The sequence below is a fragment of the Microtus ochrogaster genome, chromosome 4, assembly GCF_000317375.1.
Source record: "Microtus ochrogaster isolate Prairie Vole_2 chromosome 4, MicOch1.0, whole genome shotgun sequence".
NCBI lineage: Eukaryota > Metazoa > Chordata > Mammalia > Rodentia > Cricetidae > Microtus > Microtus ochrogaster.
The window spans coordinates 18,234,784-18,250,479 of NC_022011.1; the positions used below are offsets into that span (position 1 = coordinate 18,234,784).

The 15,696-nt window shown below is 45.8% G+C and overlaps 1 protein-coding gene across 1 annotated transcript in view; it reads right to left on the minus strand.

Moving 5' to 3' along the window:
* The window catches only part of Pkd1l3 (polycystin 1 like 3, transient receptor potential channel interacting), a 61,266-nt gene that overhangs the window by 13,948 nt on the left and 31,622 nt on the right, over positions 1 to 15,696 (minus strand). The window contains exons 12-23 of the mRNA XM_013354452.2: positions 14,112 to 14,305; positions 11,840 to 12,070; positions 10,049 to 10,150; positions 9,626 to 9,804; positions 8,699 to 8,845; positions 6,485 to 6,672; positions 5,864 to 6,075; positions 5,252 to 5,432; positions 4,484 to 4,670; positions 4,164 to 4,398; positions 2,208 to 2,307; positions 210 to 347 (exon numbers count right to left, since the gene is read on the minus strand). Coding sequence (XP_013209906.1) covers positions 210 to 347; positions 2,208 to 2,307; positions 4,164 to 4,398; positions 4,484 to 4,670; positions 5,252 to 5,432; positions 5,864 to 6,075; positions 6,485 to 6,672; positions 8,699 to 8,845; positions 9,626 to 9,804; positions 10,049 to 10,150; positions 11,840 to 12,070; positions 14,112 to 14,305 — 2,094 coding nt within the window. The remainder of the gene's footprint in view (positions 1 to 209; positions 348 to 2,207; positions 2,308 to 4,163; positions 4,399 to 4,483; positions 4,671 to 5,251; positions 5,433 to 5,863; positions 6,076 to 6,484; positions 6,673 to 8,698; positions 8,846 to 9,625; positions 9,805 to 10,048; positions 10,151 to 11,839; positions 12,071 to 14,111; positions 14,306 to 15,696) is intronic.

Below are 15,696 nucleotides of genomic sequence, written 5' to 3' on the forward strand. Positions count from 1 at the left end.
TCTTGAAGACCAGGCTGGTCTCGAACTCACAGAGGTCCGCCTGCCTCTGCCTCCCGAGTGCTGGGATTAAAGGCGTGCGCCACCACCGCCCGGCTCTAAATTTCATTTTCAAAGACACTTTTCTGCCCTCCCCCATTTTCCATCTTATTGTCCCCGCCCTCCCCTCGACAGTGTGTACCGAGGTGCTTGCTGCCGCCACCCCTTCATACCCAGGCTCCCGCCAGTCAGCTTGAAGAGCTGCTTCTTCCAGGCTCTTCCGGAGTGCCTGGCAGAGCTGGTCACTGCTGGGGCTGTATAGACGGGATTGTTCTTATCTCTCAAACCAGGAGCCGATGAGGAACACTTCGCTGTCAAATATTGAAATATAGGTCAAAGAAATGTTATATTTCATTACATGGCTGCCAACTGTTTGTTGAGCATCTGTTGCAGGCATCTCTGTTTGAATGCTGGAGGGACAGGGAAAATGATATCTAAGCAGTACCTCTCCATCTATGGGGAAGAGGCCTGGGTTTGCCTTCTTAAAATTCCAACCCATTGGGGACCAAACTTATAGAAGACGATAGAAACTGGTTACTAGAAAAATGAAATTCAGCACCAGTATGGTAGCTGTCAAGTGTTCATCTAGCACGCATGAACCATGGTACCATACCAAACAACAACCCTAGTGTGTTCTCCTTTCTGGCAATGCCTTTGTTGTCAGAAGTAGCCCAGGCTGGCCTCGCATTTCTACTGAGCACATCCCTAGCCTTTTCATCTTAAAAGTTAGATTCAATGGGCATAAAGGAATTTGCTGTCTTCTTCTGTCTTAGACTAGAGACCTGCGCTTACACTCAGTGGAGTGCGCTTGGGAACACTGTTCTCAAGTCTAGCATGGGTGGAAATCACCTGGACTTCTAGTCAACGCAGATTCAGGAATGGGCCCAACATTGAGCTCTTCTGAAGAATCCAGGAGGGGACAATGGTTTGCCTTAAAGATGATACGGAGCAGAAGAACATACAGATTTATAAGCGAAAGGGGAGGTTAGAGACAGAGGTAGGGAAAGAGACAGAGAGAAGGGAAGTCAAAGACGTCACCAGCATGCCTGTGCCAAGTATGATACAATCATTGGAAAATAAACAAAACTTCTCCAAAGAAAGTTTGGAGATGGCATCACAGAGGAATTGGCATTTGACGTTTCTTCTCAGTGCTGGGACTCACACCTTAGGGCCTTTTGTATGCCAGCAAGCACTCTTACCCTGAGATACACCCCACACATTTGTCTTAAGGGCAGGTCATAAATCTTCAGATGGACAAGAACTTTGAAAAAGAAGTCACTTCACATAAAGAGAATAGCTCAAATGCATAAAAAATGACGCCCGGTGGTGGTGGCACACACCTTTAATCCCAGCATTTGGGAGGTAGAAGCAGGCGGATCTCTGTGAGTTTGAGGTCAGTCTGACCTATAAGAGCTAGTTCCAGGACAGGCACCAAAAACTACAGAGAAACCCTGTCTCAAAACAAACAAACAAACAAACAAACAGCAAAACAAAAGAAATGAAATAAGGACTAGAAAGGTATTTCAAGTGAGATTGTTAATTTATAAAACCTCACTAGGATTGGAGTGCCGAGCCTTTAGCTTAAGCGAGTGGTTGCTAGCTTCATGTCCATCACATTCTCCTCCATGTCGTACCCCTTCCTTCCCTCAGAGAGGGAACTTTTCCTGAGATTTATAGGGGATTTATAGGAGATGCACACATATGCTGTAGCCAACACATGAATAGCATTGTGCTAGCATTTTTGCATTTTGCACTTTTGGCTCAACGTTGCATTGCAACATTCCTCCAGGTGGTGTGAGTAACTTTTAGTCAGTTTTTTTTTTTTTTTTTTTTTACAGGTTGTAAGCCCTCAGACTTGGTGATGGAGTGCAGCGAGTAAGGGTACTTAGGGTTACTCTAATGTTTAGAGCCATGGTGGTGATGCCACCTGACAGAAATGAGAAAATACAGAAGAGTGGATTTGTGGGGCAGGCGGACAGCTCGGTCAGAGGCAACTGAAGGCATTCAGGCACTGGTTTCCAGGGGACGCTTGAGTGTGTGACACGGGGCTCCTGGGCAGAGAACATGGCCTCTCTGAGTACATTGGAATCGCTGAGGTGGCTCGAATTCTACTGTTTTTACATGGTCTGCTCTTCATAAAACTAAACAGTAGTTGGGATTATTGGAATTACCCCAAAGTGCTACGATTCTCTTGTCATGTTGTTCCTTGTCTTTGTTAAGCCATGGCATCTGGTTGGCTGTCAGTGAGAAGAGGAAGGAGAGGATGATCACCTGGAGACAAGAGTCACAGGGGAACTCTGTGAGCAGGTACTGCAGAGCCCCAGACAATGATGTCACACATACAGTGGGCTGGGGACTGATAGCATGTCCCATTCACTCACGCATTTATATTAGCTTGTAGCCATGGCATTCCCATGGAGATCTGGATAACTTCTCAGAGTCTTTATTTCCTTCTACCATGCAGCATCCCGGGATCAAACTCAGTTCCTTTACTGACGAGAGACAGAACTGGCTCCTCAAGTATGTATTTTCATGTTAACTTATCTACGTGTTGTCATGATTTTATGTTTTAAAATGTTTAATTTTTAGAGAAATATAATTTTTCGAGATATACAGATGAAAGTCATGTGAACTTTGGAAGTTTCTTTTTCAAAACAGATGAAACAATGTTGGCCATCACTGGTAATCTCTGATGTTGGGTATCGAACTCGAGAGTGCATTATGTTATTTTTATACTTTGGTGTGCTTTGACTTTTCCTTAGTCAAAAATCTTTGTGTTCACTGATTTTTTAAAAAATATTTATCTATTTTATTTTGTGTGGATGAGTGTTTATGTATGTATACCACTTGCATGCCTGGTACCCTCAGAGGTCAGAAAAAAGGAACTGGAGTTACGGATATCTGCAAGCCACTGTATGGGTGCTGGGAATCAAACCCGGGTCCTTGGCAAAAAGCAGCAAATACTCTTAACTGCTGAGCCATCTTTCTGGTTTTTTTTTTTGTTTTTTTTTTTTTGTTTTTGTTTTTGTTTTTCGAGACAGGGTTTCTCTGTGGCTTTGGAGCCTGTCCTGGAACTAGCTCTGTAGACCAGGCTGGTCTCGAACTCACAGAGATCCGCCTGCCTCTGCCTCCCAAGTGCTGGGATTAAAGGCGTGCGCCACCACCGCCCGGCCATCTTTCTAACGCCAATTATGTTCCTTTGAAAAAGTGGCTTGGGCCTAGAGAGATGGCTCAGTGGTTAAGAGCATTACCTGCTCTCCAAAAGGTTCTGAGTTCAATTCCCAGCAACCACATGGTGGCTCACAACCATCTGTAATGAGGTCTGGTGCCCTCTTCTGGCCTGCAGACATAAGACAGACAGAATATTGTATACATAATAAATAAATAAATATCTTTAAAAAAAAAAAAGAAAGAAAAAGTGGCTTGTTACCTGGAGGTGGTTGTGCATGTCTTTAGTCCCAGCATTCAGGAGGCAGAGGCAGGTGGAGCTCTGTGAGTTTGAGGCCTGGTCTCCAGGACAGGCAGGACTATACAGAGGAACCCTGTCTCGAAAAACCAAAAAAAAAAAAAAAACCCAAACAAACAAAAAAACAAAAAAAGGTGTTTTTTTTAAGTTACTGTCATTATTTTATTTATTATTATTAATATTGCTATTACCATTGTGTGTATGTTGAGTGTTGTGTGCATACATGCTGTGCAGTACTTGTGGAAGTCAGAGGACAACTTCATGGAGTTGGTTCTCTCTCTCTACCTTCATGTGGGTCCCTGGAATCAAACTTAAGTTGTTAGACAGCAAATGCTTTTACCTGTCGAGCTATCTCATCAACCACAGTGTTTGACCTGGAACTCACTGTGTAGACCACAGTTTTATCCCAGGCTACTGGGATAAAAGATGTGCACCACCAACACCCGGTCACAATGTTTGATTTTTAAAAATTGTCTCCATCTTCATATGCTAATCTATTAGCTGCTAGTCATTTTCTGTTATTAACACAACAGAGATCCCTAACAGATATCATTCTGCCTGTTGATTTCTTTCCTAATTTTCAAAACACTTGGGTTTACACACATGGCCTCAGTTTCTCCAGCTTCCTACAACTGTAATGGTCCGTCCCATTCTTCAGTACCTTCATGGGCTGGCTGACGAAGATGTCTTGAAGGACTGATAGCAGCATCGAAATAACCCAGCTGGTGGCTTGGTCTTTGCTCAGCTTCAGGCTATAAAGTGTTGTGAAAAAAGCTGAAGCCAGACTCACAACACCTAGGAGGAGCCAGCAGCTGTACTTCAACCACCTGACCAGGCACAAAGACGTGCGCTTCTTTCCTTCTTCTGGGCTTAGGACGGGGAAACTGGTCGTGTGCCTGAAGGATAGAAACTGAAGGAATCGTTTCTGGCCAGATACCAAGAGAAAGTTTCCGGGTAGGGACGGGGGTCCGGGGTGCTTACCTGCATGGCCCTCCCTCCCTGGGAAGAATCTGCGTTTGCAGGAGTTCCTGGAGGTTTTGGAGTTGGCTAACCGCTCCTGAGAAGTCACAGGGGTGGTGGGCCTGAGCAGCACCGAGCGCATTTAGGTGGGATTTCAGTCTCTGCAGAACTTGGAGCAGGTAGCAGCAGAAATGGTGGTGGTTTTCCGCTGTGGTTTTATTTCGGTTGACATGTTCACAGATGGAAGATTTCAGTAAATATGGATCAGAGGTGGAGATGAGCAATTTATTAGGTGGCAGTTAACGCTTCCCAGTACTGATGGAGACAGGCTCCAGCCACTGCCTGCTGTACTGTTCCCTCCTGAGGGTACAGACGCAGCTCACTAGTGTACGCTTCTGAACTTAGACCCAGACAACTCTTCAAACCTTACTGAGCTTTTCCACCTGAGCTCCAGCACATGCAGCCTGGGCTAGCAAGTTCCCAAACTGCATTCAAAATTCATAGATCACGCCACCTCTCCATTCAAGGGAAGGAGAAGATGACATGGCAGGCTCAGCCGATGGAATATGGGGTCTCAATATTTTTTACGTTTTTTACAATTAGTACTATGGTTTTATTATCAGATTATCTAGACGCCAAGAAACCAAAGCTATCAGCTCAAGCTATCAGTTTAAGGAAATTAAATAGGCATAAACTGTCTTGTGCTGAAAGGCAAAAATGACTAAGAATTTAAGGTATGCAAGGGCGTGAGGATGACGCTAGAAGTGTTACTAAATCACTGGACTTTACCGGCTTCCCTCCGGGCTTCTGTCTGCTGGTGACAGCCTTGCTCTTCTAAGTGAGAACAAATGAGGCTGGATAAAAGCGTCACCAGCGTGTCAATGTCACAAGAACTCCACGAAGACTGTTCACGCTCCAGGAGCAGGTGAGCATTTCTTCTGAGCAGGAATCCCACAGTTTGCTTCAATTCCTGGATATGGAACCGAGTTGAGAGGCTTCAGTCTGTCTTGCATTAGCCCAGCACTGAGCGCCATTTACAGACTGGCAAGCCTTTTTCTTTTCATCAAGGGCCCATGCCTAGTGTAAGGAAAGAGTCAGCCCACAGTGGCTTCAAAACCACTTCTATGAGAGACTAAAGCACGAGAGAGGGACAGTTTGCTCAAACATCAAAAACTGAAACAGCTCCAGGGTAGTACAGGCTGCCCCAACACTCAGACTCCAGAGCGGTTAGTAATCTTTGAAGAAACTTAGACCCGAGATCAAGTCAGTGGACAGGACTTAGGGGAAAGACAGAAAAGAAACCAGGACCCTGTGAGCCTCCGAAGGAGTCCTCCATGACTCTTTCCCTCCACACAGATGGGGGAGGGTACCTTACATACAAAAATTAGATCGGAAGCTTACCATGACCACCTGTGTAGGAGACGGGGACTCACACACAAGACCTGAGGGGCAGGCAGCCTGGGTGGGAGGAAGTGGGGGCAGGGTTTCTGGTGGGTGAATCAACTGGAAGAGCCGCCCAAAGACAAGATGGATAGGGAAGAGGATGATGGCAGTCTGGAAGCTGATGACTATCTCTGACCAGGTCACAGCCAACGGACCTACGAAAGGAGAGCCTGGCTTAGCTTCCACCCTCCTGGGTTAGAGCTGCTTATGTGGGAACTTATCTGGAGGTAGAAAGTTTTCCACGGCAGTAAATCATGAGATTTTTTTTTTTTTTTGAGACAGGGTTTCACTGTAGCTTTGGAGCTTGTCCTGGAACTAGTTCTTATAGCCCAGACTGGCCTTGAACTCACTCAGATTCATCTGTCTCTGTCTCCCGAGTGCTGGGATTAAAGGCCTGTGCCAACACCACCTGGAGATGGTTTTATTTATAACGAGAGCACCAAGAAAATGTGTTAGCATATGACGTCAGGGAAATGAAGGCACACCGTGACTTGATCCCTAACCCTCAAAGAGGAAAAGACAGTCAAACATTGCACACTGCAGACAGCACACATCACGGCTCACGCGTGCTTTTCTCACCCCTCTTGGCCGTGGTAGCACCCATCTTCCAGAACATAACATTGATGACCATGTCACAGAGGAGCAGCGTCATGCAACACGAGAGGCGCTGCACTCTCGTAAACTGGCTCCAGGGATGTCGGGTTGCGACCGAGAGCCACAGGTAGTCCTGGGTGAACTTCTCTACGATCGTGGAGGAGAACAGGTGGCTAAAATGAGAAATTAGATAAGAAAATCCGCTTAGTTTTTCTTTTGCGTGCGGGGCTTTAAGCGTGAGGTCAGAGGAGTCAGTGCTCTCCTTATGCAGCGTGGGTTTCAGGGATTGAATGCAGGTCACCATGCTTAGCAGCAAAAGCCTTTACCATCCCACCAGCCTGAGTTTTCACTCTGAAGCAGCCTAGACCGAGGCATGGTTTGTCCAGCAGCAAAATGCACAGCACCTTCTCAACCTCCACTTACATCTTTCTGATCAAGCTTTCAGATAACATGTATTATGTGAGATCAAAACAAGCTTTAAGACTTATTTCTTTTATTTTGTATGTGTGGGTATTTGCTTGCATGAACCAGAGCCAGGGCACGGGAATCCTAAAGGGCTTAGAAAAGCTCTGATAACACTTCTAGAATCCAGAAGCCACGTGTGTGTGTAAGGCTGTGTGTTGTGTGTGTGTTTGGGGAACTCTCCAGGTCTTAGATAACCTTAAAACTCTTGGCAAGGTGCTTTGTAGTTAGATTGATAAATATCTTTTTTTTTTATAGAATAGGATGTATTCAATCTGTAAAGATTATTTTCTTTTTTTAATTTTTATTTATTTTTTTAAGACTTATGTATTAATTATATATACAGGGTTCTTCCTGCACGTATCCCTTCAGGCCAGAAGAGAGCACTAGATCTCATTACAGATGGTTGTGAACTCAGAACCTCTGGAAGAGCAGGCAGTGCTCTTAACCTCTGAGCCATCTCCAGCCCGGATAACTGTCTTAAATGTCATCATAGAACCTTCATCCAGCAACTGATGGAAGCAGATGCAGAGCTCCACAGTGGAGCACTGGGCTGAGCTCCAAAAAGTCCAGTTGAAGAGAGGGAGGAGTAAGAATATGAGCAAAGGGGTCAAGACCATGATGGTGATACCCATAGAAACAGCTGACCTGAACTAACGGGAGCTCACCAACTCTGGGCTAACAGCGGGGAACAAGCATAGGACCAAACTAGGCCCTCTGAAGGGGTGATAGTTGTATGGCTGGGGCAGTCTGTGGGGCCACTGACAGTGAGACCAGAATTTATCCCTAGTGCTTCAACTGGCATCTCAGGTTTCTCTGTGTAAGAGCCCTAGCTGTCCTAGAACTAGCTCTGTAGACCAGGCTGGCTTCAAACTCAACAGAGACCCACCTGCCTCTGTCTCCCAAGTGCTGGGATTAAAGGCGTGCGCCACCACCGCCCGGCTTGTTATGCCATTGTTTATGGGTTTCAGTTTGGGCCAAAGTAACCCAGGAGGACCCTGTATAATCAGCTAGCACACACCAAATATGACTGAGGACACATAGCCTGTACTGGGTCAGGTAAACTATAAACTCTATGCTCATGTGACGATTTAAATATATTTTCAAAACTCACTTGACTTCTCCCATTGAATGGTGGACTGTCTCTTCCCTGGGAAGCTCTACAGAGCAGGGTCAGAAAAAGCAGGAATGACTTGGTTCTTCTGAAATGCCAGTCTAGGAAAAGCTGGTCACAAGAGAAAGCACCCAGCTAGCCAGGGGCTGCCATGCTGGGGTAGCCATGTGTAGATGCTGTGTGGCCGACAGCCGTCACCACCTGCTGACCATGGTGCCAGCATGAAGTCTCAGATGACTACAGACCCAGCCAATCTGAAGGAAACCAACTACCCAGGTTTTCCCTTTCCTTAATTTCTCAAGATCATAACAAAAATAGGATGGTGGTTTCTTCTGTGGCAACAGAATGGGAGCTGCTTCTCAGAAGTAACGGATGCTTACTGTTCCAGCCACACAAAGGGAGAAAAGGGAACATTCCTGAGGAGAGGTTAGGGACCACATTTAGGCGTTTTATCTAAGTTCACATGCTTGGCCTCTTGCAGCCATTCATTTTGGTCTGAGGAAGGAATTGCCAAGAAGAGTCCAAAATTGTGAGTTGAAAAGTTTGATGGAGAGATGACGAGGAGTAAAGAGCTGAGATATAGCCTTCTAAGCGCACATCAGTGTCTGCACGGACAATTGTACCTGAAGGAAGAGAGCTCCCTCCTGGAGGCGGGTGTGAAGACCCGATCACGCTCGCAGTGGCCCAAGTCCACTGCCAGCCAACAACTGCACCGGAAATGCCATTTCTTCTTCACAGTCATGTCGCTGACGATCACTTGGCTTACATACCTGCAGTCAGATCAGGGCTGCCATGTTAGGAAGTGGGCATCGACTGTCTGCTGTGCGATACGAGGGTCACCTTGCACCTGCAGTGAGGACCCAGGTAAGCAACTGATGCTTTGCCAGGCAATAAGGATAGGTAGGCAAGCCAGTCTCACCTGCTGCCCTCAGGAAGGTCATGTCCAAGATGGCTGACTGCAGACTTCACTGCCTGAGAAGATGTGTGTGTGTGTGTGTGTGTGTGTGTGTGTGTGTGTGAGTGTATCTTTCAACTTTTTTTGTTCCATGCGTGATAATGTTCTATTATTTCTTAATGTCACCGTGACTGTCTGCTGTACACAGTTATGACGCCATAAAAATGAGGGGGGGTTGTTCTCCATTATACAATCCCCCCCCCCCCCGTATCGTTAGTGTCATTATTTCTCTCTGGGTTTTCTTCTCTAAAGGCCTGAATCCAGCAGCCGCTCGTTATGATTTGGCTGAATATATTATTGTTTACGGTGGAAACTTGTTGGTCTCCCGTAAGGTTACAGGGGACCTAGACACCAGAGCCAGTGAGGAGGCTCGGTGAGTAAGGGCTCTTGCCATCAAGTCTTACGACCTGAGCTCAATTTCCAGAACCCATCTGGTGGAAGGGAGACTCTCACATCGACCCTTAACCTCCATTCATGGGTGAATGGTGCACACGTATGCATACAAAAACACATAAATAAATAAATGTAAAAATCTAAAACAAACAAACAAACAAAAATTAAAAGAAGACTAAGCCAGCACAGGGCAGGTAGTTACCAAGAAGGGTTGTCGCCAGAATTGTCATGCCACAGCCGAAGGCCATGCAGGTCCCCCAGCCAGGACCCAGTGGAGAGGAGGAAAACATCCAGTGCTCCCCGCTCGAAGACTCCCTTCTGTGGGTCACAAAGGTGGTGGGGCTCGCTGTGCCCCTCGGAGCCATAGAGGGTGATGACAACCTAAGACGTGACGAGGAGAGATAAAACACAAGGCACTGGGACGCGTTTGGGCTTTTCCTTAAGTGGAAAGAAGCAGCCATGGGAAGTTGGACAAGTTGGACAAGGGTTCCTTGCATACACTTCAGGCTTAGGCAATGCCAATCCCCATGATTTCTTTTAAAGCACTATTGGACACCAAGATATGGCCAGGTTAGAGTGTGCCTCGTCGCAGAAGACACACAGCAATGAACGTGGCCCTGCTAACCTGGGCTGTTGTAGCAGCCCTCCTTCGATACCCAGTGTAGACCTGGATAAGGTAGTGAAATGCAGAGCCGGGGTCGTTGTCAGCCAGGATGGTCAACTTCACCTGCAGGCAGAGAAGAAGCGATGAGCTTGCCAGGTCTCTATTCAGTAGAGCCCAGCTGGGAATAGGCTGCTCCGTGGCAGCGTTGGAACCCCATGGGAAGCAGTGGGAAGTGATGTCACCAGGCAAGCACCCAAGCCAAGTGACCAGAGGGACGAAGTCTGAAACTCCAGGCTCTGTCTTTAAAAGGGAACATCCTCAGATTCACCTGAGGCCTCCCGCTCAGGAGGAGCTTGCAATTTAGAGGGCACCCAGGGAAACTGGAGTTTCAGATGAACGGTGAGGGCCATGGACTCTTGCTGCTTATATGAAATGAAAACTAAGTGTTTGTTTGTTTGAGACAGGGTTTCTTTGTGTACAGCCTTGGCTGTTCTGGAACTCACTTTGTAGGCTAGGCTGACCTCGAACTCAGAGCTCCAATTGCCTCTGCCTCCTGAGTGCTGGGGTTAAAGGTGTGCACCACCACTGCCTGGCCTGTCTTGTACTTTTATTTTCTAAAGCTGGTGACATTTCACCCAGGACTCCACCTCCCAGAACTTCCAAGTACAAACAAGGGGCTGTAGTGTGGCTATTTGGTAGAGCCCTTGCCTAGCATGTATGAGGCCTTGAAGAAAAAAAAGAAGAAGAAATGTATAAAACAGAAATTAAGAAAAAGATGCCAAAGTATTTCACTGTTTCAAATTTTATATATAGCTAGGTGTGGTGGCACTTGGGAGCCAGTGGTAGGTGGATCTATGTGGGCTCGAGGCTAGCCTGGGCTATGCAGTGAGTTTCAGGCTAGCCAGTACTACTCAGTGAGATCCCGTCTAAAAGAAATTTGCCCAGCCAAGTAAGGTGCCTCACATCAGTAATTTTAGCCCTTGAGGATTACCGTGAGGTCAAGGCCAGCCTGGACTATATCATATGTTTCCTGGCTCAGGTTGGGGGACAGTATAAGATTGTGTCTCACAACACAGAAAATAATTTTTAAAAATCTTAGCATTTATTTATGTGTGTGTAGGATGGAGGCACAGATGTGCCATGACACACAAGCGGAGGTCAGAAGTCAACTGCTGTTCTCTCTCTGTCATGTGCATATTGGGATCAAACTCAGTTCACTGGGCTTAATCCCAAGCACCTTTATCCAGGAAACCATATCGCCAGCCCCAGGAAAGCATTCTTTCCTAGTTCCCTGTATGTTGTAGTTATGTTAAACTATAATTTTACTCAGCATACCTTTTTCTAGTGTATAAGGTGAGATAAATATGAGTTCCATAGCTGGGAAGCGGTGGTGGCGCACACCTTTAATCACAGCATTTGGGAGGCAGAGGCAGGTAGGTTCGAGGCCAGCCTGCTCTACAGTGCAAGTTCCAGGACAGCCAAGGCTACAGAGAAACTCTGTGTTGAAAAAAACCAAACAAAAATGAGTTTGATTTCAGTTGAGTTCTTATGACAGCTATTTCCTGGTTTATTTCTAATCTGCTTGACTCTTGTTATGATACAACCTTAGCACTAAACAAACAAGCAACAACAAAAAAACCCACAAAGAAAGAAAAAGAAAAAAGCGACTTTGTTTTGTGACAGTAGACAAGCAGAAAAATGTAATACTACCCTACTCAAATGTCTCTGCTCCCTGGCCTGTAATGCCTACCTCCCCCCATCTAACTCGACATACTCAAGACACGGTGGCCTTTGGAGCCCAGGCCTTCTTACCTTCTGCAAGTCTGCTCGATCCTTCCTCCAAGCCCACGTGCCTAGGAGGAGATAGAATCCTAAAAGGCTGGCCAGCAGCGACACCCCAACAGGGTTGCTGGTCACATGAAGAAGCAGTTTGAGGGTGTTTTCCACATCTACCGTCCTGGGCAGGATGAAGAAGTCACTGCTGAAGAAGGTCAGGTGGTTACAGAGACACTGCGTCTTCAGCATGGTGCTCTGCAGCCCTACCTGGAAGGAGATGGAAGACGCCAAGTCTAAGGTAGAGTGCGCTAAGGAGCAGCAAACAGGAAATACAACACCGGCAGCCTTGAGACAGAAGAGAATATGAAGATTGTTTTCTATACACTTATTTCTGTGCATGTGCGTGGCTGATCATGCACCACAGGGCAGATGTGGATGCCAGAGGACGGCTTGCAGGAATGAATCCTCTCCTTCTACCATAGGGGTTCTAGGGTTGCGTTCAGGCTGGCTTGCTAGGCAGCCCTGCATGTGTGCAATCTTCTTCACTGATGTTCCATTGCTGCAACCCCAGTTTCTAATGTGGTACCTCGCATGTAAGGTGTCTATTGAGTATGTGCAGCAAATCTAGGGCCGGGGGTGGAAACAGTACGTATGTGCTTTCTTTTATTCCTGAGAGTTTAGTTATTTTTAATACTCTGGATGAGGCCAGGTGTGATGGCCTGTGCCTATAATCCCAGCATAACCAAGTGGATTTTTAAATTGATATTTATTGAGTGCTACATTTTTATCTGCTCCCCTCCTTGCTTCTCCCCTCCTCCCTTCAATCCTCCCCCAACCAGTGGATTTCTATGAGATTCAGGCCAGCTTGGGCTACATAATTAGACCCTACATAATTAGTCTCAAAATAAAATAACAACAACCCCCAAAAACCTCTGAATTAGAAAAATAATAACTTTGAGCAAACTGAGTGGTTTATGTTCAGAGCTTTTAAATTATTCCCTCTAATTCTCCATATGGGATAATATTTCTTCATAATGTGTATTTTCAAATTGTACCAATAAGTATGAATGAATGGAAGCTACCAATATATGTTTGAATTGGTGAACGAAGGCCTCTAACATGAGCTCAGTGGTAGAGTGCTTCCCTAGCAAGCCTGAAGCCTTGGATGGGATTGATCCCTTCCACTGAAAATATTGCCTCCATGACTAATTCCTTAGTTCTGCCACACGATGCTAAGTCCTGGCTGCTCAGTCACTACTCTCCTGTACTCAGAGGCAGCATCACAGAGGGCTTCAGTGGAGTAGAACCATCCTAATGATTCTGTTATCAGTGCTTGTGTCCTGACAGCATAAACGCTCTTGAGTCTTGCTCTTCAATGAATGGTTTCTCCGAAACATGGTGCGGCGGCATTGCCTCGCTCACCCACAGCCAACAGCAGAACCTGCTTCTAAAGATGCTCCTGACTGGGGGATTTGCCTGAGAAGCAGCTGCCAGAAATTACTGTTTGAGGCAGTTGTTTTCTTGAGAATTTCATTTTGTCCTTGACAAGCTTTTTTTTTTTTTTTTTAAACATAGGGTCTCACTATGTAGCTCAGGCTGGACTTGAACTCATGCCCCCCTGTTCTGCTTCCCAAGTGCTGGGGCTACACACAAACACCACAACACCCCTTGCCTGCATGGGGTGTACAAAAATCTACAATGTATTCTTCTTTTTTAAGGCTTACTTTTATTTTTATTTGTGTGTGTGTGTGCGTGTGTGTGTGTGTGTGCATGCATGTGTGTGTGTGCATGTGTGTGTGTGTGTTCTTGAAGAGGCTAGAAGAAGGCACTGGATCCCCTAGAGTTACAGGTGACAGCTGTAACCCAATATGTGGGTGTTGGGAACTGAACTTGGGTCCTCTGGAAGAGCAGGAAATGCTCTCAGCTGCTGAGCCACCTCTCCACCCCTGTCTATAACATTCACAACTGGAAATGTTCTCTTCTGTCTAGCAGGAGGCTTGTTTCTTTTAGCCACCGCAGATTTAGCAAGCAGCTCCCACATCTGCTTTCTCTTTATGGCTATCAGGTGGCACTCAGTGCCCAGCACTGCCGGGCTTGCCTGAAACTTCACTGAGATGGAAATTAGAAAAACACAGCATGGACCTGCTGTTCCAGAGACATATCTGCCAGGCTACCACAGGCCACCGTCCTCTTTGTCCCCAGGATGATTTGTTTTCCTTCCTATTGCTGTTGTGTCTGGCCTATGCCCAAGGAGGACAGGGAAAGGGATGCAGGTAAGGTCTAAGAGAGCCCCCCACTCCCTTCTTACTTGGCATCCATCGCTCCTCCATGTCCTGTTGTTTTGGTCCCAGAAATAGCACTGGGTTACAGCAGTTACCACTGAGACCAGGATAGGTGTGTGCTGTGTGGCCTCTGTACTTTTATTTACCACGGCCATTATGTAGTAGGTGCCAGTCCCGTACTGCAGTTTCTCCGGTGTCAGCACCCATGTGTACTCCTCATCTTAGAACAAAGAATCATGGATTGTACTTCCAATGGGACGAAATACCTTCAGATCCACAACTATTGTTTATTACTATGATCTTGCAAATGCGGATTCAAATCAAGTACCAGAAATGTGTACAATAAAGACCGGTGACACAATCCTGAACTCTGCGTCCAATCTGTTCTAGTAACAGGAATCATGTTCTTTTGATTCATGCGCAACTAGGTCTAATGAATTGGAATGCACTGTGAGCTTTAGAAAATGAAACCATCACACTTGGGCTGTGTGCTGGTTTGAATAAAAATGGCCCCCATCGACTAACATATTTGAATACCCAGTCATCAGGGAGTGGCACTACTTGAGAAGGATTAGAGGATGTGACCTTGTTGGAGTAGGTGTGGCCTTGTTGGATGGAGGAAGTGTGTCACTGGGTATGTGCTCTGCTGTTTCAAAAGTCCAGCCAGGCCCAGTGTCTCTCTCTCCCTGCTGCCTGCAGACCTGGATGTAGAACTCTCAGCTACTTCTCCAGCATTGTGTCTGCCTGCACGCTGCCATGCTTCCCTCCATGAAGACAATGAACTAAACCTCTGAAACCAAGCAAGCCCCAATAAAATGCTTTCTTTTGTAAGAGTTGCTGTGGTCATTCACAGCAATAAAACACTGACTAAGAGACAGGCACTGTAGCTCAGTGAGAAGAGTGCTTGCCTAACATATATGAACCTAACATATATGGGGTTTGATCCTCAGCATCAATAAACCCACCATGGTGGCACAGAGCTGTAATCCTTGCTAGCACTTGAGAGACGGAGACAGATTCCTAATTTCTCTGATGATGCTATTTTGTCTTATATCAAGACTTAGTATCTCTGATCCTTACTCAAATCTAAGACTAAAAATAAAAATTGGGATATGTATTTCATGTACATTCATCTATATCTTATCAAACTTGAAATAATATGATATGGCCATGGCACTAGAATTTTATTTCTTATAGTTGGTGTCAATTTTTTTTTCATCATAAGGATTGAATCTCAGCCTTGTCATACTAAACACTTGTTCTACCACAGAGCTATGCCACCTAATATGTTTATGGGTGTTTTCAACAACACTAAAATTTGAGTTTGATAGTATATACTCATGTTATCATTGGGTTCTACAATTAGGATTTTATAAAATTTGCTTTATCATATATATATGTATATATATACATGTATACACACACACACACATATATATATATGCTCTCTCCACACACACACAGACACACACACACAGACACACACATAGACACACAGACACAGACACACAGACACACAGACACACAGACACACACAGACACACACACAGACACACACACAGACACACAGAGACACACAGACACACACACACACACACACACACACACTCA